This window comes from Varanus komodoensis, unplaced genomic scaffold, assembly GCF_004798865.1.
Source record: "Varanus komodoensis strain SLA01 unplaced genomic scaffold, ASM479886v1 scaffold15, whole genome shotgun sequence".
Lineage (NCBI taxonomy): Eukaryota > Metazoa > Chordata > Lepidosauria > Squamata > Varanidae > Varanus > Varanus komodoensis.
The window spans coordinates 4,847,225-4,870,636 of record NW_025335440.1 but is presented as its reverse complement, the minus strand read 5'-3'; the positions used below and the strand labels follow the sequence as shown (position 1 = coordinate 4,870,636).

Genomic DNA, 23,412 nt, shown 5'->3' with positions numbered 1-23,412 from the left:
CATGGCGGCCTTGGCTTCGCGAGCCCGGTGTCCTAACTCGACGCGCTATTGGTGAATGGGCTAGTAAGGGGCAGGTTGATTGGTTTAGAAAGCAAAGGGGGGTGGGTAGGATGGTTAGCTGGTGAGGCTAGTCGAGTGCGAGAGCGGGCGGTGCGTTGGAGGCGAGAGGAGAAGGGCGTTTTAGCTGCAGTTCCTCCCGCCTCGCGCCGCGCTTGGAAGAAACGGGTGAGGAGGACGATGCGGTACTTGGGGTTATGGACGGGGATTTCTGAAGAGAGGACACATCTGTCTTTCTATCTAACGCGTCGCTGGGCGCGGGGGGGGCTTTGTGGGTGGCTGTGGGTGGCTGTCTCTCGGTAGGAGAATCGCGATCTCGGGCACATCCTGCGCCATTTAATTCGCACCTCTGATATGGGAGCGCACGGTTTCTGGTGGTCCATCAGAATCATCTGCTGGGTCGTGCTTATAGTATCAGGCCCGGGTGGATGGGGTGGCGGGCCGGGCAGGGCAGGCGCAGACCCGCAGCCTTTCTCCCCTCCCCCACCCCATGTAGCTCTGGCTGCACCGCGGTCCCAGACCGGGTCTATGCAGGGCCGCCTTACAGGCCCCCCGGGAAGTTCCGGGGGTCCGCCATCCAGCCCCCCGGATGCCTGCGGGGTCTGGGCGGCTCGATCGTACCGCACCGATGTTCTGCATCGACCGGCAGTGGCTTAACCCCTTTGTTGCCACGCTCGGCTTGCAGCGCAGTCTTCGTGCGTGTCTCCCCAGGCAGGCGCGGGCAAGATCGCAGGCTGAAATTGCAACGGCTAACCCTTGAAGCCTGAGACGGCCTGGGACTCGAATATTTGAAGCACCGCCTGCACCGGTGGGAACTTCCCTGCCAGCCGTACCCGCGCTTCCATCCCAAGCGTTAGAAGGCGTGCAGTCCGGACTGTTGTTAGGTCCCGTCGGGGATAAGGCTTTAAGCTTGTGTCGTCCCCTTTTCCAATAAATTTGGAGGGAACCCTCTTTTGTGGCCTTTGAGGGTGGCTGGAAACTTTTTGTAATGCACGCAAGCTTTTTATTGATCTTGCCGCCAGCCCCTTAAATATGATTTAACCTAAGTCTAATTGCTGTTTTATTATATTTAACAAATTGTTTTTATTTTAAATTTTATTATCATAACTTGCCTGTGTGGTATTGCTTAAGAGGTGGGGTAACAAGAAATTGATTGACTTCATATAGGAACCCATAGCCTTGAATTTATTTATTTATTTATTTATTTATTTAGAACATTTTTACCCCATCCTTCCTGATAAAACATCTCAGGACAGCTTACAATAATTAAAACAATAATAAAAATTGAAATCAGCAGAAATAATACAACAATTAAAACAATAAATGATGCAATAAATAAATAACATTCATAATTCAACAAACAAAAAGAAAATGCGACTGTAATATTTAAAACATCTAAAATCCTTAGTTCTTAAATGATGGCTAAATAACAAGGTTTTTACCTGGCGCCAAAAAGAGTATAAAATTGGCGCCAGGCAAACCTCTCTGGGGAGCACATTCCATAGTCTGGGCGCCACTGCAGAGAAGGCCCTCCTCTGGGTAGACACCTTCTTTACCTCCTTCGGGGAGGGTTCCTGGAGCAAGGCCTCTCCTCCCGATCTTAAGGGGGCATGAGGGCATCTAGGGAAGGAGATGTTCCTTCAGGTATCCTGGTCCCAAGCCGTTTAGGGCTTTATAGGTCAAGACCAGCACCTTGAATTGGGCCCAAACTTCAATTGGAAGCCAGTGTAGCTGATAGAGAACCCGCATTATATGAGAATAACAACCGACCCCTGTCAGCAACCTGACAGCTATGTTTTGCACCATTTGAAGTATTCGGACTGTCTTCAAGGGCAGCCCCACATAGAGCACATTACAATAATCCAACCGGGAAGTTACCAGGGTGTGTCACTGTTGCCAGGCAGTGCTCCATAAAGGAAGCCATAGCCTTCAATTTAGAACAGCTATGCAGGGCAGAAGGGACATTTTGGAGGGCTTTCATTCTTCGGGTTTCCATAGGTTGGAAACAGCTTGACAGCACATAACAGCAGCTGCAATATGATGCATAACTACTTCACAAGGTGGTTATAAGGATAAAAGGATGGGGAAAGAGCCATGGAGAAAAGGAAGGGTGCATGCATTTCTGCTAAGGTAGTGGCCCAATGTAGTTCAAGCAGGTGATTCTACCTCAATATCTTTGCAGTATGGGCCCCACACTGGACCACAGTACTAGGATGTTATAAGGCAGTCTTTATACCCGCTATCCCAGTCTACAAGAAGGGATATTAATAGTGGATTGTGTTTAGAGTTTCTGTAAATGTATTTTTAGAATTGATATCCTAGTCCCTTGTCCAAGATAGGGAGTACCGTGTTCATGTATTTTGATATGTGATTTTTCTTAATTGGTGCAGAAATGATTGAAAGATGTTGTTTAAAAGTTAAAGGTATTTTCTAAATCTTAACAGATACAAAACAATTATGTTAATGTTAAATAAAATCATTATTGCAATGAAGCAAGTACTGAGCAAGAGCAACATTGAAATAGTCCAAAAATTCTCCAATAAAATAATTGACATTATTGATGCAAGTCCTGGTCTCAACAGCTTGGCTAATACAGTTCCGGTGTGTGTGTGTGGCGGGTGTTCTCACCAGGCTGTGTGTCTCTCAGCTGACTCCCACATTCCTCTTCTAGAGGAGGTTTGCTGCTGTAAAGGGGAATTGCTGAAGAAAGGTATGGGGTTAATAATAGCAGACAGTTATCTTTTCTGGCCTAGTACAGGAAGAGTTTGCAAGCAGCTTTTTAAATGTACATATTTAGACAATGCAAGAAGAGCTAGATCTGAAAGAGCATAAATTTCTGTCTTTGCTCAAGGCAGGGCTAGAGGCTGACATGGTGCTTCCAAGTCAGTGCCATGCTAAAAATCAATTTTTCTTCATTGACTGCTATGGCCAGATGTCACTGGAACCACTTTTACAGTCAATTGCTTTTTAAGGTGCCACAGTGTTCCTTGTTCTTTTCTCTTCAGTAACATACATTGAAGGCTTCAAAAATAACTAGGGCTGCAAACAAAAGAATTCCCCACCACCATCTTCAGGTATGAAACTTGCTTTAGCATTTGTGCTGGTTTTTGGTGGTGCATGGTGAGTGTCCTAAAGTGAATGCTTATTTTTTGTTTCTTTTGTGTTTGCAGTTTAATAATTTTTGTATGTATGTATTTATTTTCTATGCCACACCACAGATGAAGCTCTCTCTCTTTAAGGCATTAGTCCTCACATATTTCAGGGAATTCTTTCCATATTAATGGATTTGCCGTGAAAACTACTGCAGAATCCATACATATTGTAGAATGTTTTACAGCAGTAGCAAGCAGAACATTGATCAGAATCTGTTGGTAGATCCCTGGATGCTTTGCACTCATTAGCAAAGAGACTGCCAATTCTCCAGCAATAGCAACATTTTAAAAGCTTCCCCTCCCCCTTTTTTTAATTAGACTGCTGAAGGAGAATGCTTGGAGATGTGGCAGGGGCAGGGAACTAGGGAATGGATATTTGTGTGAAAGGACTTGTAAGCTTGGTTCTGGTACTAATCACAAATTCTTGGGTTATGCATGTGCAAAGAGGCCCTGCATTCCTTAATTCTTAGACTATCTCTCTCTGCTTGAGCCTTTGTTTTACATTTAGCTACAGTTTGAGGACTGCAGGGTTCTACTTAAATACGTAATATGCTGTAAACTATAGATGTGTGAGGTATCTCATTAGACGAGTCAATTTGGCAGCCCCTCAGTCAGTCCCCCAGATTTCAGCCTGGTATCAACTGACTCTGGTCGGCTGCTGTTTGCATATTTTTAAGCCAGGGATATTTGCATAAATTCTGCCTGCTATTTATGCATCTTCCCCTAATTTTGAATTGCAGCCAACTTTGAAAGCAGAAGCTGTGAACACCCCCTCCCAACTCAGCCCAGTTTTGGTTCTCAAGTTTCCAAAAGTCCACCAAGCGCAAGTGGGTCAAGTTTCTTAGTATTGTGATCTGCTTTGTGATTTTAAAAACTGGAAGCATTATATAAAGGTCCAAATCAATAATAAATAAAATAATAGTAAACAAGAAAAGGTAGATCCTGGGCTGTGGCTCCTACTTCACAGGTAGCATTGGTGAGACTTATAGGATACACATAAACAGTTTGCCCCAGAAACACTGTAGGTGCATATTGCAGAGAAGCTGCAAGCAAGATACCTTTCAGGGAAGCTTGATGTTTTTAAGCTTTTTGCTGATCTCCACACTGAGCTATCGCAACAAGCTTCCAGGTTCATAGGTGAATCTTAATTTTTGGTACTATTGTTAACTGTCTAAAATCTCTGGAATCAGAAAGACTAGAAATCTACATTGATAAGTTTGGAATTCTGGCCCCGTTTTCAGCCTGTCATTAAATGCAAAAGCTGTTCAGTAGCTGTAGGCACTAGCATTATTTATATATTTATTTACTTTTGAACTTATGTTCCACACTAATGGTCCTGTAGGACTTGCTAGGCAGATTAAAAGATGGCAACAGTGAAACAACAAAATGAAATCACATATACCAATAAAATAACATCTTTTTCTGTGCCAGCTCAGTAAAACCAGATTGGAAAAAACATTTTACCAGCAAATATTCAGATATTTCAGATTCTTGCATGGAATGTCATTTCTCCTCTGGTATCTGAGCAACCAGAATCCTGACAGCTTTCCAGCTCTATCAGTACAAATGTTCATTTTCTTTCCAGATTATAACTCTTGCCTTTGACAGCAATAGTAATCCCTGTTGTATAGATGCTTGTCATTTCGGTTGTTACAACAGGTGACCTTGTGCCTGTCCTGTTATATGAAAATGATTGTGGTCTTTCCTTGCAGTCAGAGTTGGTGCCATGGCCTCAAATTCAGGAGTCGTCCCTGATGATGGCGAAAGCAGCAAGAATTCTACACTGGAGAGATGCCTGAATGTGTTTAGAGATGCAAGCAATGATAGTGAACAGTTTGCTGCACTGCTTCTGGTAAGAATCCAACCTTTACTGGATGATGAGACTGCTTGGTAAGCAAATGTGGAAGTAAAATCTTCTCTTATAATTTTGCTGGTCACTGTAGTTGGGTAACAGCTGGCTCAGTTTCCCACCTGCAAAATGGGAATAATTCCCAATAATACATCACATCAATATAGCACTTAGTAATATTCAAGTGCTTGAGATAAATGTACTTGGTGTACTTACTATTGGTCAGATTACAATAGTTGCTCTTGTCCTGTGGATTAAAGATGTTACCACTGAGAGACAGCAAATCCTGTGCACCTGTAGTTTGCCTGTAAATAAGCTGAAGAAAGGGACTTGCTGGTGAGTCATAGAAGAACTTGCAGACTGCTAATGCCTGCCGATTTCTCTTTCAGGTGACCAAAGCAGTAAAGGCTGGAGAAATCAACTCCAAAGCCCGCAGGAGGATCTTTGATGCAGTTGGTTTCACATTCCCAAACCGGCTCCTCACTTCCAAGGATCCCCCAGAGGGATGCCCACAGCACACATTCCAGGCTCTTGGCCTCACCCTGCTGGCCTGCTTCTGCACTGATCCAGATTTAGCCAGGCATCCTCAGATCCTTAACAAAATCCCCGTGTTCAATGATGTGATTTCAACTTGCAAGCCAGGAGATGCATCCTGTAACTCCATGATCGACGATGCTTACCAATGCCTCAGAGCGATCCTGGCCACTCCCAAGGGTCCCAGAGAATTGGTGAACAGGGGAACTCTCTCGGCACTGTGCTTGGCCTATGTGAATCACAACTATGGCTTTGACCAGGCCCTCCAGCTGCTTGTGGGGCTTCTGACATCTGTTGAAGCGAAGTGCTGGCAGAGAGCTACGACTGAGCTCATGACTGTGCTTAACCTCCTCAGTACTGAATTCCAGAAAGCTGAAGACATGACCAAATTCCAGCTGTGTGAAGTGCTGCCCCGCTTTGTACCCCCTCTTCTCCCTGCTGGCTCTGAATGCCTTCAGCCCCTCTACCGAGGCCTCTCTACCATCCTGACCAGCAAATTGAGTACCTCCCAGCGGGACCCTGCCTTGAAACTAGCAGCCTGCCTGTCACAAGCCTGTGGCTCAAGATGGATCCCAGCAGGGAGCTCTGGCAGCAAGTTCTTTGCCCTGCTGGCCAACTTGGCATGTGTGGAAGCCCGCCTGACCCTGGAGGAGCTGGATGTGGCAACAGTGGACAAGAAGCAGGAGCTGATGGCTGCTTGTTATGTCTTGATGGAGCTTGCGATTATGGAGTGCACAAGAGAGAAGGGCTCTTTGCTTCAGGATGCCCAGAAAGTACAGCTGGTGGGGATCCTGGGGGAAGCCTTCAGGGCTGTCATACACTACCTGAGACAGGTAAAGTGAAGTTCCTCAGAACTTCCTATCCAGTATGGCTGTCTTAATTAGGAGTTCAGAATATGGGCTTAAGACTGTCATCTGTCTCATGTACATCTGAAATCTAAACTAATTATTTTAGGTAGGAGGAAGCTGAAGTTTGCATGGGGGAAAAGGGTATAGTACCAGTCTTTGTACAATACAAAGAGCAGATAGGGAAATGGGGGCTAGGGAGAGCAGGGATGGCCCAGAGGAAACAGGGAGGCTCTGAATTTCTGTCAAGGCAAGTAGACATGTCTCCCAACCGGGCTGCTGTGATTTATGTCTGTTCAACAGGTAGGTCGGAAGAAGCTGGAGGATCCTTTTATCTTTGCTTCTGTTCGTATTCTTGGGGTCTGGCTGGCTGAAGAGACTTCATCACTCAAGCAGGAGATCTGTGAGCTACTACCTTTCCTGATATATTATGCCAAAATGCAGTTCGAAGAGGAGCGGAGAGGCAGAAGTGGTTTGCAGCATGAGGCAGAGCAGGCTGGGCAAGGCAACATCCAGGAGCCCATCTGGCGAGGGGACGCCCTGAGGTGAGTTACGCAGTGGGGCTATTAACGTGGGACTATTTTGCTGCTTCAGAGAACCTGCCCCCTTGAGTTTCCAGTGCTGAGGTCAGGGCTATTTTGTTTGATCTGAAGTTGAAGTGTTGAAACAGAATAAATCATAGAATTATAAAATAGTAGAGTTGGAAGGCCATCGGGTACACCCCATGGCTCAGTGCAGAACACCAAATTAAACCATCCCTCTCAGATGGCTGCCCAGTTGCATCTGGGATGCCTCCAGTATGGGAGAGCCCACCACTTCCTGCAGTAATGGTTCCATCGTAGCCGTTGTTCCATTGGTAATTGGTTCCATTGTCATACTGCTGTAACAGTTAGGAAAGGAGGTGAGGGTTGGGAAGGCTCAAAATTTGGAAATTTCCCTGAACTCTTGACAACAGATTGTGTCATTAAGTACAAGTGTGATATTCTCGATTTTAGGATCCTATATTTCAGCGGCCTTCAGTTGGCTCCCCTGTGAGATGGTCCTCAAAAGTGGTTATCAGGGAGGCTTGCAAGGGGAAGACACCCAGCTCTGGATTGTATTAGTTAAGCAGCTATGGCCAGATGGATGAAGGTTAACAAATTGAGATTGAATTCAGACAAGATATAAGTGAAGTGGGTGGAAGGCCTGACAGCAGCTAATGTATCTGTTGCTGGCGCTACTGAATCCAGATACACAATTTGGACCTGCTGTAAGATAAAGGTAGGCAGGAGTGGTCTCTTTCAGGGATTGGCTCTGATAAGCCCAGCATTGCTGCCTCTTGGACAGTAAGGACCTTGCAGCATGCAAGGATTGACTGGGCTGCCTTTAAAGACAGTCCTTAGTGGCAAATGCAGCAACCCAACTAATTATATGTGGGCCTAGGCAAGTGGGCAGCAGGTACAATCAGATCTGTGCTAATGGCACCGGCTGCCAGGGAGCGCCTAACCCTCAGCAGGGATCCTGGTGTTTGTCTATTACGCATTATATTTACAGCGCAATAAAAGAAGATATCTAAGCTGCTGCCTAACATTAACCTTTGAGAATGCCTCCCCCAAAAGAGCTGTCTCACCTTTTAATTTAATCACAGAAGCCACATGTTCCAGGTTTCCAGTTTGATCCAAAAGTCCTTCTGCAGCAAGTCAAGCTACAGCTTAGGACCACCACCTTCCCCAGAAGACTTCTGGGATAAGCATCCCATTTGCGCCACTCCTTCACAAGGACCATGAAGTGATTTTTATGGAGGGTTCCAAGTCTTGTGCCTGCATGAGAGCAGCATTTATCCATACACAGGATCAGATCATAGTGCAGAAGTTTTTAATGGAGGCTTTTGGGTTCACTGCAGAACTTTCAGTAATCAAACTGCATGAAAAGCATGAGCTTGTGAAAACCAGCAATCTTTACTAAGGTGGTTCATTGATGGCCTTGACTTTGTTTACCGTAAGCTCGTATCTCTTCTTTCTCCACAGGGACAGGGATGTTTGTCAGTTGCAGCAAAAATGACAGAGCCTTGTGGCACCTTGTTTGATGGTTTTTAAGGTGTCATTTCTTTGATTTATTTTTATCCTACCCCTTTAGCCACAAGGCTCCCCGCCATGAGACTTTGTTGTGTTTTGTTTCCTTTCTGTTGTTGTTTTACAATTGTGGTTTCTTAATTCTCTCAGCTGTCTTGGTAGGCTTGTCAGAATGCTAGATAAATAGACAACAGGACAAGGAACGGAATGTGCTGACCATGCTGCTGAGATGGTTATCCTCCTTGCTTTTCAACTGGCAAAAATTCTATCAATTGACCATATCCCATCTTCAGTCCAAGATGAAGAACAATGTGATGGTTCTTGAATAGGTTCCTGTGCAAATGGGCCATTAAATGCACTATCTCTGGCATGTTTACATTGCTTTCACTTCCCCTTCCAGATTCCTGTTGCCTGGATTAAGCCACTTGACTGCAGAGGATCGGCCCCGTGAGATCCTCATCAAAGAGGGAGCACCGGTTCTCCTGTGCCAATATTTCTTGCACCGCTGGGAGACATTTGTTTCTAGCTCTGAAACTGTGTCTGCACCTAAATCTGTGGAAACCAGTCTTCAGACTTCTTGTGAGATTTTCCTGAATTTGGTGGTCACCGCTCCAGATCTAATCAGGTAATGGGCATAGGAAGAAAGTGAGCCTGCAGCGCCTCTCGCATGTAACACAAAGGCGGACATGAGTTTGCTGCTTCAGTGCACACTATACAGTTGTTGCTTCCTGTTGAGAATTGTTGTATGTTGCATACAATTCCAAATAAGGACATACATACACACTTTTTAGGGATCTCTTTAAACATGTAATATGTGAGGTCATGCTTAGACTAAGGACATCTGGCTTTAAATTCCCACTCATTCAGTCACAAGATTCAAAGGGTGGGTGAACTTGTGGCACCTCCCTGTCCCCCCCCCCTCTCTCTCTCTCTCACACACACACACACACACACCACAGAGTGAGAGTGAGCGAGTGAGCAAATATCCCCTAAGGTCATTGTGAGGAAAATTAGAGATTATACCGCCCTCAGCTGAAATGCAAAAGTAATTTAACTCGGAAGACATCTCCTGGTTTGTGCTCTTTCCTCCGCAGCCGAGAAGACTGTTTTGCAGCCTTGATGGATGTGCTGCTGAAATCTCTTCCGCCTCTGCTGCCCCAGAGAGAACATCTCACCCTGACAGCCAACGTGGTGACTCTGGGCCTCATGATGGCCAGGAGACTCTTTGCTTACCCAGGCAAGAAAGAATTTAGCGTGTGGAAGTTCACATGCACTAGGTGGGGAGTCTGCAGAGCAACTGTGGCTCAGTTCTGGCCTCAGCAGCGATTCTGTGAGGTGGGCTGTGCTCACATGACGGTGCATTGTTCACGCCATTAAAAAAAACCTTCCTTGTAGACAATACACTGCAGAGAAGGGTTTGTCTGCCCTGGCTGACCTGCCAGCTCTTCTCTGTGCAGGGATTCACCTCTTTTTGGTAAGGAAGAGTATATAATCCACTCCTAGACCAGCAGCATAGATTTACCTTCTCACTGAGAAGCACACCTGTGGGCAGGTAAGCAGTGCTGATTGTGACACACACCCCAGTAGTAGTATCATTTTGTTTCTTGGGTTGCCCAAAGTGATAATAGAATCATGGAACAGTCGAGTTGGAAGGGGCCAAGAAGGCCACTGGGTCCAGTAATCTGCTATTGCAGGATGTTGTTCCCCAGCCTGAACTGGGAGTTAGCAGACGACAGTCTGCCTTAAGTCACTGGGAAGGCAAATGGAAGGAAAAGTGCTAGGATTGAGCAGCACTAGCACAAGGAAGACAACTAAAAACAAAGTATTAGTCGTTCGGGTCGCTAGGCTTGCCACTCGACTTGGCCCAAGATCACTGAGCCATCCAAATTCTGCTGACTATCTTTGAAATATTAGGTAGGGACTTACCCTTCTGCAGATGAATTCTGGTTGGTGCACATGGGAGCCATCCCATTGCATTCTGGCCACAGACTGTAAGGTGGTGTGGGAGGGCAGCTTGTCACAAGGTAATGTAGTGATAACTATGGGTGGGAATGGGGGAATTTGACATTTGGTGGCTCCTTGACACATATACCAGCAAACCCAAGTGGATGACACGCTCTTCTCTCCAAAAGGATGTGTCATCAATTCTGACTTCTTGACTGAAAATAATTGCTTGGTCCACATGATTATTACATTCATGTGCTGCAATATTTGCTGTATATTTGGATGAGATGTGCCTAGAGAGCCAGATGAGGTTGAGGTTATGGGGGCACAGATTAGAGGCACTCCCCTGGAAGTTGAGTGGCTCCTTAGGGCCCTGGACGTTATGAAGGCACTGGGTCCTGACGGGCCACACCCCTGGAAATTGACAGGGGCACTCTCATATCCATTGGCCTCAGTCTTTGAGGCCTTGTGGAAAATGGGAGAAGTTCCAGAGGGTTGGAGGGTGGTTTTAGTGCTCCCAGTCTTCAAAAAGGGTAGCAGAGGGGACAAGGAGAATTACCTGATGTCAGTTCTGGGAAAGATGATGAAGCTCGTAATAAAGTTCTAGAGACCCTGGATAGGGAAGGGAGGTTGGCAGCCATGCAGTATAGCTTCCACAAAAACAGGTCCTGCCAGATGAACCTTGTGGAGTTCTATGACAAGGTTTCGAGGTGGCTGGATGGGGAGGATGTGGTGGATTCGGTATACCTGAATTTTGACAAGACCTTTGACAAAGTCCCACATGATATTCTGGTTGATAAATTGACGAGCTTTGGGATGGATTGATGCACTGTCTGATGGATTAGGGCATGGTTGATGAACTGCAAGCAGAGGGTAATTATCAGTGGGAAGTCATCGGAATGGCAGCCAATGACAAGTGGAGTCCCCCAGGGCTCAGTTCTGGGACCAGTTCTTTTTATCATTGACCTGGAATGGGCTAACCAGTCTGCTGGCCAGATTTGCAGATGATACCAAAGTGGGGGTTGTGGCCACAACAGAGGAGCAGGCCCTCCAAATCCAAAGGAATCTGGACAGACTGTGAAAGTGGGTGGGGGACAACAGGCTGGTGTTCAATACAGATAAATGCAAAGTCTTGCACTTGGGGATCAGGAATAAGTGCCATAGGTACAGGATGGGGGACTAGTGGCTGGAGAGCAGTACCTGAGAAAGGGATCTTGTTGATAGCAGGCTAAACATGAGCCAGCAGTGTGACGCAGTGGTTAAGCGGGCAAATACCACCCTTGGATGTCTAGTGAGAAGCATGGCTTCCAGACTGAGAGAGGTGCTGGTGCTGCTGTGTGAAACTTTGGTGCTCCCACAACTGGAGTACTATATCCAGTTCTTAGCTCCACATTACAAGAGGGATATAGCAAGGTTGGAATCAGTTCTGCTCAGGGTCACAAGAATGGTAGCTGGATGGGGTGGGGATGCCATACGAGATGAGATTGGGGGACCCGAGACTTTTCAGCTTGGAGAAAAGGAGTCTCTGAGGGGATCTTACAGCGACTTACACATATGTGAAGTGATGTCACAAGGTAGAGAGCTGTGAGAGAAGGACATGATCCAATGGGGCAAAGCTAAAGGAACCAGGCTTCAGGTTGGATGTCAGGAAGTACTTCCTGATGGTTAGGACTCTAGGATATGGAACGGGCTTCCATTGGAGGTGGCGGAGGCCCCATCAGAGATGATTTTCAAGGAAAGATTGGAGATTATATGAAGGGAGCTAGCTTATGCCAGGGATCAGACTAGATGACTCAGGAGGACCCTTCTGACTTGCTATGTTTCTATGGCTCAGCCCCTCTATTGATTACTGTACACTGGGAAAAGAGGCTTGGCACGCCACCATTTCTGGCCCATCCAAGAATCAAAACCAGACCTAAGAAAGGACCAAGGAGTAACTTTCCTCGCTGCTCTCAGCACCTTGAATTGGCTGGCCTTGAGTCAGAGATAGATGGTTGGGGCCAGCCAGATAGGGCGGACATTTTTCCAGGAGTTATTCACATACGCTCGCCTGACATGACTTTTAATTTTTTGTTTCCAGGTCTTCAAGGGACTCCAGAATCCGAGGGCTTCTTTGTTGCTGCCATCCGTTTCCTGGCAGACGCACATGTTGCCCAAACTGATCCCGAGGGGATGATTATGACCTTGGGGGTTTCCCCAGCCTACAAGGCAGCCTGGCCAGCCATTCGTGAGTTGTGGTTTCTAGGTATGCAGGCCTTTGCTAGTTGTGTGCCTCTCTTCCTGTGGCTGCCACAGGATGTCCTACGCTCTGGCTGGCTTCAGGAGCTCCTGGCATTGCTGGGTCGTGTGGTACCAGCATCGGTAGACTTGGAAGTTATAAGAGCTTTCCAAGGCATCCTGGTGGAGCTGGCCAGAGCTAGTCAGCCGTGCCTGGAGATGATCCAACAGCATCGGGGTTTGGAGCTGGCCAATCTGTACGGCATGGCAGCCTTAGAGCAGTGTCTGTCTGAGCAGTGAGCAAGCTCCGAAATGTGTGGTGGCAGGAGGAGTTTTTCCCTGAAGCAGTCTTACCGTTCTGTTTCATGCAGATGGGTGTTTTCTAATCAGTAGGACATGGGATGTGTCAGGCCCCTCTTCTTCCCAGGTGGCTGCACAAAGTGACAACATTTAATATGATACCTTTTGTTTTATTTGTTTGTTTGTTTATTTATTTATTTATTAGGTATTTTTATGCCGCCTTTCAGGCCAGAAAAGCTCTCTCTAGGCAGCTCACAGAAATAACAGAAAAACAATTTAGAAATTAAAACAGCAGTATAAAATAATTCAAACCCAGATCAGTGCGATATATAAAAAAGTAGTGGCAATTTAAAAGATTTGTAATTTTCCTTAAAAAGGTCTTTGAGACCCATTAAGGAAAAAAAAGGGTAAAGAGGGGGGCCAAACATATGTTCTGTGGATGGGAGTTCCACAAAGATGGGACCACCACTGAAAAGGATAATCATTGTCTAAATGCATGTTTCCTAGCTCTCTGTGATATCGTAGAGTATCATGAAGTAAAAATCTTATCTGCTGGCAGTAAAACAATTGCACAATGTATGCCAATGCACGTTAGTGCTGTTCAGTTGACTCTAATGCAGTGTGAAGAAAGCTACTGTTTTGCTCTGGAGAGAGAGCAAATGTGCGCTAAAGGAACTTTGGTAGAATCCTAGTGTGGGAGGGGAGGGATATTTCGCTAGGCATAGTGATTGTACCCAAAGTGTCCTTGGCTAGCCTCAGTCAGGCGTCTGAGTGCCCTTACGATCACAGGGCTGAATAGGCAGGCCATCTCCTCATTGCCTCAGGACTGGTATTGTGGAAACACTTTCCTGAGGACACCAAGGGAGGCTACGTCCTCTCTTTTTATTTGATTATAAGTATTTATATTCCAGTTTTAAGAATACAAATCCTTCCAGGGCAGCTTATACAAGTAAAATCAAACTACCAAAAACAGAACATGTCATCAGGATCCCTCCCACAGGATTGCTGGTGCCAGTTTGTATTTGGTTTGTTTGTTTTCTTGTTTTTTACTTGATAAATTTATACCCCACTTTTCGGGCAAAAAAACCAGAACACTCTACCGAAGGGCAACTTGCAAATGTTTTAAAACAAGCACACACAATTTAAATCCAACTGAAGTCCGCAAACCAGCTGGGTGGGCAGGTGGGAAAGAACAGCCCACCTGGAGCAGACTGTGAAGGCAACTTTGCCTGTCCACCTCTGTTCCTTCCCATGTCCCTTTTGGGGAGGGAGGAGAGGGGACCAGTTTGGGCAACAAGAGGGTTAAAGCTCCTTTGCTGTTAAAAGAATGAACCTCCTTTGAATTGATGCAGTTCAAGAAAAAGGGGTTTCCCAGGCCAGAGATACAGAAGTGGGATCTAAACTCTCCGGACTGTGAACGCTTGCTTGTTTTGGCTTCTCTGTATTGTTCAGCATGTAGGCTCCTGCATGCAGCTGGTCAGTATTATGTTCCTGGATTGGGGGCTGGCTCAGCCCATGAAGCTCTTGGCCTTGGCTCATTCTCCTGGTGTTTCTAGTACAGTAAATAAAGTGCTCTGTCTTGTAAAAAAAATGCCTGGTTGCTGTTAATGCCCACATTTTATTCAACATGTAGAGCTCCTCTTGAAATAGGCGCCTTTCCTGGGTCCTCCCATGTGCTTGTGTTTCTGGGGTGGGGTGGGTGTGTTTGCTGCTAATGAAGGCAGTATGTGGAGCAGAGACCAACTGGCTCAATCGTCAGTCAGAAGGAATATAGGAAGAGCTCTGCTACTCCATTATTCTCTTTTTAGCAATGGCAAACCCAGATGACCCATAAAGGTTCCAGCCCATTTTTTCTCCAAATCACTGGCTCCAAATGTGGAAGTTTCACTTGGGTGTAATACGTGTATGAGTTAAATTTATTGATGAACCTATACCCTGCCAGTAAAGAAAATCCCAAACTCCCAAGTGACACATTTCAATTTCCCCTACCAGCTATTGTTACCTGCTTGGGAATGCTGAGCCTTGGAGGGCTTTTCTGTCTGAGCATGCATACACTTGAGCCCTTTGCCAGTTCTGATGTTTTTGCTGGAGAATTGCCTTCAGCTTCTTTCCAGGTTCATCTGATACATGAGGGTCTTTTGAATGGTTTTCTGTCAGGCCAAGTTAAGGTTGTTATGGCTTCTGCACACACATCCTGGCATGACAAAGACAATGTTGGGGTATCATATAAGGAGAAGGGATTGGTTCTTGCCTGATGACACAGAAATGAAGATCAAGAACTGAATTTTGCTTCTGGAACTCAGTCCTTTGCCTTCTGGGACACAGCTGCTACCGAGAACTAAGACTCTCAGAGAACCTGTGGACCTCCATTACAATTATCATCCTTCCTGGAGATTGCAGGATCCCTATCATCTCATGCTGGTGGGGCTCATAGGAATTGAGGTCCAGCAACATCAGGAGGGCTGTGGTTTCCCTGCTTTGAAGCAGGAGTGGCAAGCTTTTTCAGCCCAAGTTTCAACTTTGAAAAATGGAAGGGCATTCCAGTGGTGAATGGGGCCTAAGGCAAAGAGGATGGGAACAAAAGCATCCACATACATAGCAAACAGCTCTTTTCTTAGAGAAATGGGAGATGAGTTTCAACATTTTGGAGTGGGGAAACAGCACTGACCCTGGGAAGCCACAGCTGGGAAAAAGACAAGTGCATCCGCTTGGGTAATTTCAGGCAGACAGGATTTGACGTGGGCCTGAGGTTCAAGCATCCTTGCTCTGAAGTAAGGGTGTGATAAAAAGTAGCCAGAACTCTCCCAACTCTCAGTGAAATGACTTCCTGACAGCTTGCATCTGTCTTCCACCAAGGTAGAGTTAAGAAGCAAATCCTGATGCAGTTCTTCATGTGGGAAAAGATCTTCATTTGTTTTACCAGCGTTCTGTGAGTCTGGTGAGCCAAATGTCAGCTTTATGGGGGGAAAGGTATTTTAAAAGCAAGTGTAATCTCACATTTTTAGCCTTGGAACTCTCTATGTACTAGTGCGAAATAGGACAAAGGGGGCTTTGATACTTCCCAGGGTGAGGTACAGTTTCTTGGCTGCTGACAAATGCAGCTATCACATGTTCAAGCCTGTAAAATCTTTAATGAGCGTCATTCTTGCAGCTAATCACAGGCCTGCTTGCAAGGAGCACTGTGCTGGTTTTTCTGCCCACTGAGAGAGAAGGGCTGTTCAAGCAGGTCCCGTCACTTGCCCATGAACAGTTCAACAAAACAAGATGCACACTGGTGTTGGGAGGGAAGAGGGTCCTACAGTGAGTGGCTGTTGGATGCCTGGGATGTGGGGGTCATGGCTGAGGCCTGTCTCCTACCCTGCAGCCCATCCTGCATCTGACAAATTCAGTGCCAGGTTCTGGGATGGCCTGGCACAACAAAAGCATCCTGCCTCTGTTGCTCTGTTGTTTCCCAGCAGGAAAAGGTCCTAGCTCAGTGGTCCTCCATCTCTTTTGCATACAGAAGTTCCTGGGTTTGATCTCCTGCTAAAAGAACAAGATGGGAGGAAATGTTGGAGAGCTACAGCCAACCAGAGCAGACCATGTGGAGCCAGGTGAGCCCATGGCTCCCCTCACTACAAAGCAGCTTGCTTCTTTCACACAAAGGGTCCTGAACATTTGCACATACCGCTTCAAAATACTGCCCTGGAATCCTGTCCATGAACCCTGTGCTAGAGAGGGTTGTGTATGGTTCTGCATTGCTTCATTTTCTTTGCAGAAGAATACATAAAGAGAAGGTGTTTTTAAAACAAACCAGAGGAAGTACCATCAACAGCCTCCAAATCTGTCAAAGTGTAGGTGGTTGATAAGCTATCCTCAAAGCTGAGCCAGCAGTGGCATCAGAGAAGAAGGCAAGAGCAGGCGAAGACAAGCATTGCCCAGGCAAATTTGCACACCAGAAAGGAAGACTTTATGGTCCTTTCTGCCGAGGAAACCCAAGGACCAGCCCAGGTGATGAAATCTTCCCAGAATCTGGAAACCCTTTACTCTCTAGGAAGAAGCCCCAGTCTATAGTTCTGGTGAAGACCCTGATTACAACTCTGACAGTTTCTCTTGCCCCATCATGCCAAACACAACTTCGTATTGTGCCTGCCAAGTGCTAGACAAACCCTTGTTTGTGCAGGCACAAGGAGAACTTGTTACACTTCCTAGTATATTCTTCCAGTCCTCATCCAAATAGGAGCAGTACAGATAGTAACCCCTGCCCTCAAGAGTCACTTTAGTGCCTTCAACTAGTCCCCCCTCCCCCCCCCGCCCAAATTCTGACTATTAAACAATGCATCCATTAAACAATTTTAGCTTAGGAGAAAAAGGACCTTGCTTGGCACAAGGCCACAGCTGATTACACTGCAAAGTATGTTAATAAATACTGAACATGCTTTTGTGATGTAGTCCTATATGTATCCAGAAGCATGTCAAATCTAAATATCCTTCTGTCAGGTAATGACAACTCCGCTGCAGGGAGACTACTGTCCCAAGCATAGTTCACAGTTACTGGAAAAATTCACACAGGGTTCCTATTGTTCTTGCAATAATAAATGTGCGTAAGGAATGTGGGGGTGTGAGGGACTCATTCCTGTAACCTCACTGGTACCCTCCATCCCTCCTACATCATTCGATTCTTCCGCTGTTCCTGAATCATTCCGCATGATGGGTTAACTGGCCTCTCCTGGCTCACTTCCATTGTGTAATTTGGCCCATAAATAAGCCTACCATCTTGTCCTAGGATATTGTCAAAACTGCCTGGTAAAAATGTTCCCACATTATTTTATCAATCCAAACATGCCAGGAATAACAAAATGTCCCCAAATATGCTAAGAGGTTTTGTGGGGTACTTTTATATAACAAAATGGGGTAAAGTACAGATTATCTTCATTTCAAAAAGCCAAGAGTCTGAGTGAAAACCTCCAGCAAATCCATTCAAGGAAAGCTGTTTTAAGTTAGTTTAAAGTTTTTTAGCCAAACCATTGTCATTGAGGTTGAAGGTCAATAGGCCAAGTATTGTTATGCAGATTTTATTGTTCTGCATAACTGCAGAAAATCATAAATTACTTAAATTTCAGCGCTTATAGTAGCTGAAACCTGAAAGACATTCTTAGGCTGATTCAAGTCTCCTGAGAAGAGGAGTCAGACAAAGTCATTTCCATATGCAACATTTGCCTGGGGCACTTTTGTCTGGGGTCAGAAATGACCCCATTAGTGAGTAGTGCTGGGTTTCATGCTGACATTGGGTTAAATGGATTTTCTCTTCTGCAGATTCCCCACCCTACCCTGTTGGTCTTTTTACAGACTGAGTGCTTCATCCAGTCTTTTAAAATTATTTATTTATTTCATTTCATTTCATTTCTATACTTCCCCACAGCCAAAGCTCTCAGATCAGTTAATGGAGTTCATAAAAAACAGATGACAAAAGTACAATAAAATATCATAAAATAAAATTATTTAAAAGTGTAAAACAGCTAAAAAGAGATAAAAAACAGATCTTAACAAGGAAAAATGAAGGGGGGGGGGAGAAAGAAAACAAAACAAAAATGCATTCCATTCCCACAGCATTGCTTGGACAGTGCCTTGATTCCTACCATTTTCCCCTTGTCTGTGTGCTTCCCCAGACCAATATTGAGCTATACAAATAACGGTTAAGAGAGAAAGAAAAGGAAGAGATGATTTTCCCATCTTGCAACAAGCATACCTGTAACACCCACTGTAGAACATTAATTTGCCATGAGGTTATATCAGAAAGACCCTCAAGAGAGTCTTTAGCACTGAGGGATGGTCACTGTTTATACCTTTGGGGGCCCAGGTCACCTTGGCTATATTCCATGTCTGCTGCTTCAATGCTTGCTTGTGTTTGGAAAGATCTGTTCCTATATGTTCTTCAGGTCTGGGTGAATCCCAAGTCACATTGGCAGGGCCTGCCAGGAGCCCATATCCCCTGGAGTGGCTTCTTTTCCCCATGGCAGCTTGCTTGTTGACCTGTCTCTTGCTGGAGCTGAGCAACCGTGGTGGATGAAGCGTGGCCACAGGTGATTTGCTCTGCCCATCAAGCAGCAAGAGGATGAGCGACAGCCGGGTGATGAGAAGGCAGAGCCACTGAGGTACGGCCCCATGGAGGAGCTGGCACTGCTTTGGGGAGATCCATTGGCCAGACATCCAAAACCTGGGCCTTCCCAAAGCTGGGGGAGCAATTCAGCATTTTAGAAGAACTGACTGTAAGCCATCCTGAGATGTCCTGCATAAAGGACGGCATATAAAAGTTTAAAAATAAATAAATAAATTCCCTGTGCCATTTTGAACCACCTTCCACAGGGCAGGGCCTTCCCACACAACCATTGGCTAGGGGAACGCAGTTGCTTGCCACTCTCTTCCACATTTTTTTAAAAATTGTTTTCATGTGTAACATCTGGAATTGTTTATCAATTAAAAGCTTTAAGCCTGGTAGACCCGGTTACTTTTATTTTTTTCTCTTTCTCTGTTGACCTGAAATATCCTTGCTCTAGCCAACCAAACACAACCACAGTATTCCTGAGCTTCTGTGAAAATGAAGGTATTTAATGTCTCTTGTCATGATTCCCTCTCTCTCTCTTTTGGTTTTCTGCAGGTCCTACATTTCTGTTTGCTTTCCTGTCATTTCAGGCAAGGCACCCTCTAACTGTTGTTTTCTGACTTGTGTGTCATGGAACTGTTTCACATGAGAAAGACAATACCGAGCTGATAGGGAATGGGAAAGGCAGAAGGCAGAAAATAATTCTGGGGGCGGGGTAAATAACTCGCTTGTTTTGCAGCTTCCTTCATTATGTTGAAAAGTAGGCCTGTGGATAATCAACATGCAGAAGTAAAATAACTCTGCCGCATACTTGGAATTTACCACTAGGGGGCACTCGTACTTTAAGTAAGAAAAACCCTTACGAATGTCTTGGACATCCCCTGATGGGGACTCTAAACATGCCTGCTGTCCTCACACCTGTCTGTTCTGCTCTTCCTGCATAGGTTTCTAGCATGTCCACTGGGCTGCTCGTGCCCGTGCTGCTAGGATACATGTGGAAAGTCCTGCAGAGGTATTTATCGATGATGTGGGAAGCTGCTCAGGCCTAGAGGCTGAGTAATGGCAGCTTCCTTCCAGGATGTGTGCCTGAAAGACTGCTAGGCAGCATTGCTCTGGAAAAGCCAAAGCTTTGCCAGAGGCGGTGGTCTCGTTCTCCGTAAGCCAGCTTGCGCGTCGCATGTTCAGGTAGCATAAGAACCGTTTGTGTGGTTTTTCACGCATGACCATGTGCAAGTCTTTCTTCCTTACACCCATGAACACCTGTGGAGGGAAAAAAAGGAAGCCTCTGAGGTGGCCGCAGGCCGTCCTGCCCACACAAGCCCTCAGCAGACACACCTGCTGATAGGAAGAGCTGGCGATTCATTGAAGCGTCTGCGGTTGGTTCAGGCACGCAGGGTGTGCATCTTTGCACCCCGTGAGAGGTGCTGGAGCAGTGGGGGGGGGGGTGATAAAGCATCACACGAGTCTTTCACCAGAGCCTAGCGCTGCTGTTCGCTGCTCACCATGCTGACTGGCTGTGTGCATTGCCCTCCAGCTGGGCCTGCGAGGTCTCCTCGACTGCATTCTTTCGCCTGAGGATAGATCACACAGAGCAAGCCCTGTCCAGGCAGAGACAAAATCTCGGGTGGGAACTGTCACCTTTGTGACTCTCTCGGACTTTGAGCAACGCCACAGCTCTCATTCTGGAAACTGTGAATGCCCCTCACAGGGGTACCCAAGGATATTTTACTGTCTGAGAAGGATCATCTTGTGCACCTGGCCACGTACAGAAGCCAACCACAGTTAAAACTTTCATTTGGTACATTTCTGCACTACCTAGCTGCTGAAGCTCTCTGGGCAGTTCACAGAGGTTACAACTTTGCAAAGACATTATAAAAGCCATGTACATACAAACCTATCAACATACAACAATCAGAGAGACAAACAATTTTTAGCAATCAAGAAGAAAACAATCAGGATCTCATCATAAGCTGACAGAATGGCTTAACCTGGGGCTGAATGTTGGCAGCAGCCTGACTTAGCAGAGAGATCATTCTAGAGTTTGGGTGTGGGGCCGCCACTGAGAAGTTGTTGGCAACTTCTGAGCCTCCCTCAGAAGAGGTGCTTCAAGGAGGCCCTTAGATATGAATGCAGTAAATGGATAGGTTTGTGCTGGGAAAGGAGGTCTATCAGGCACTGAAGTCCTGAGCCACATAAGGCTCCATAGGTCAAACCCAACACCTTGAACACTTGTCATGGGCTAATGTCCTCTGTCACATAGCAGGCCAACAGGTTAGTTCAGGGGGCTTCGACAGATGGTGTCCCCCACACAGCTCTGTCCTAAAACAGGAGAGCAATGCTGGGGACTTCAGGAGGAACAGAGAAGGAGGCTGGAGCCCCCATTGCCCCTGTGTGTGACAATAGCGCCATGTTGCCTCCTGGCAGGGTTGGCCCTGTTTTGCCAGACTTTTAATGGACCTCAGGATGGAGCTATACAGTCAGCAAAAGTCCATGGTTAACCAGAATGCATTTGTAAGCCGCCCCGAGGCTTCGGCGAATGGGGCGGCATAAAAATGTTTTAATAATAAAAATAATAATAATAAATAATAATTACGCTTTAAAACCAGTCTGTCAGGGAAAGGCTGGTTTTAATGCAGAAAACCCTAGGCTTCCACATCCAGACACAGCCAGACTATTGTTTCCAGTCTTTGCCTGCAAGGAAATGTATGGCATATTCTGGGCAACCTGAGCCATGGTCAGTTCCTGCTGGTCCAGAGGATGCCAGCCATGAATGGACAGCGCATATCCATTCACCTATAAATAATCACCTATAAAGCCCTTAACAGCTTGGGACCTGGATACCTAAAGGAACGCCTACTTCCATATTTGCCCTCCCGCCCCTTGAGATCGGCAGCAGAGGCCCTCCTCCGGAGCCCTCCAATAGAGACATCAGGAAGCAAAGTACCCGGAGGAGGACTTTCTCTGCTGTGGCGCCCCATCTGTGGAATGCGTTCCCCAGAGAGGTCCGCCTGGCCCCATCGTTATTTGTTTTTTGGTGCCAGGCTAAGACCTTTTTATCCAAACAATATTTTAACAACGTTTAATATGTATAGGTTTTAATTGTGCAGCCAGGGTGTTTCCGGGATTTAACTGTATTTGTATTATATTTATTTATTTGTGTGAGCTGTCCTGAGGCTATATAGCAAGGGGATGGCATACAAAAACTATAAACAAACAAACAAACAAATAAATATCAGACTCCCCTGTCCCGTTCAGACAGATGTGTAGCTGTTGCCTGTCAAAAAAATTGACATGGAAAAGGGATTCCTCAAGGTTTAGGAGTTTGGAAAGTCTGCTGCTCCAGAATCATGAAGATGACTGTATGTGAATATCTGCTGTATGAATGCTTTGGACCTCTGCAGCTAGTTCAGTGCTGCGTTTCCACTTGCAGCGGGCCTTTTGAAGAACACAAGACGACCTTCTAATGTGAGTCGTCTCCCGTTCTTGGTATTCAGAGCCACACTGTCCCTGGTGTTGTACCCCTTTCAGTCAGAGGGCTGAATTCTATTTTGGAATTGCTCTTAGAGCTCATGTTTTGGTGGGTGGTGGACCAAGGCAAAAGGATTAAGGCCAAAACGCCTGCAAATTTAGCTTACAACTAAATTTCCTACCAGTAATTATGCCTTAGGAGAGTCATCTCAACATTCTAATGTGTGTGTGTGTGGGCATGGGGAGGTTTGAACTCTGGGCTGACCTCTCCCTCTGTAAGGGTGCGGACCCCATTAAGATGGTCCACCCCGGAGCCGTATGGATCCTGATGGATTCCTGAGGGCTCTGAGGGATTTTCCGGTTGATAAAGCTGCCTGTTGAGGCGCTGGTTGATTTGTGGAATGGGGAAATTACCAGGGCAATCAGCAGGATCGCTCCTAAGCATCCTCTCCCACCAGGCAGAGCCCGCTCATCTCCAAGGTATACACCTGAGTTACTGGTGATGAAGCAGGCTGCGAGACAATGAGAGCGCAGGTGGAGGAAGTCACAGGATGAATCTGACCAAACACACTTACGAGCGCATTATCGAGCCTATGCTGTGGCGGTGAGGGCGGCGAAAAAGAAATTCTTCTTCATTTCCATTGCCTCCTCACACTGTGGTCTAGCAGAGCTTTTTCGGGTGGTGCATGGCCTAATACATTCTGGGCCTAAACAAGATCCAGTGGCACCATCGATAGCCCACTGTGATGACTTTGCCCAGCACTTTAAAGAGAAAATTGCTCAGATTCGTCACGAGCTGGACTCCACAGTTGATAGGGTTCCATTACGGGAGGTGTCCAGAGCCCCGTCTGGTCCATCACTGTTGGATGAATTTTAGTGGATGTGGCCTGGTGATGTGGACAAGGTGCTTGGA

At 46.1% G+C, this 23,412-nt stretch overlaps 1 protein-coding gene across 4 annotated transcripts; it reads left to right on the top strand.

The window, feature by feature from the left end:
• Nucleotides 1–149: 149 nt before the first annotated feature.
• NCDN (neurochondrin) lies at nt 150–19,426 on the top strand. Of its 4 annotated transcripts, XM_044425049.1 has the most exons (10): nt 150–225; nt 3,063–3,131; nt 4,922–5,061; nt 5,448–6,425; nt 6,741–6,982; nt 8,889–9,113; nt 9,583–9,725; nt 12,513–12,677; nt 16,452–16,542; nt 18,868–19,426. In XM_044425049.1, exons 3-10 carry the CDS (start codon nt 4,936–4,938, stop codon nt 18,875–18,877), a joined length of 1,980 nt encoding a protein of 659 aa, XP_044280984.1. In that variant the 5' UTR covers nt 150–225; nt 3,063–3,131; nt 4,922–4,935; the 3' UTR covers nt 18,878–19,426. The 4 variants fall into 4 exon arrangements, with proteins under 4 accessions (XP_044280984.1, XP_044280981.1, XP_044280982.1 ...); XM_044425046.1 differs by lacking the exons at nt 16,452–16,542; nt 18,868–19,426 and having other exon boundaries at nt 12,513–14,540; XM_044425047.1 differs by lacking the exons at nt 3,063–3,131; nt 16,452–16,542; nt 18,868–19,426 and having other exon boundaries at nt 12,513–14,540.
• The last annotated feature ends 3,986 nt before the right edge of the window (nt 19,427–23,412 follow it).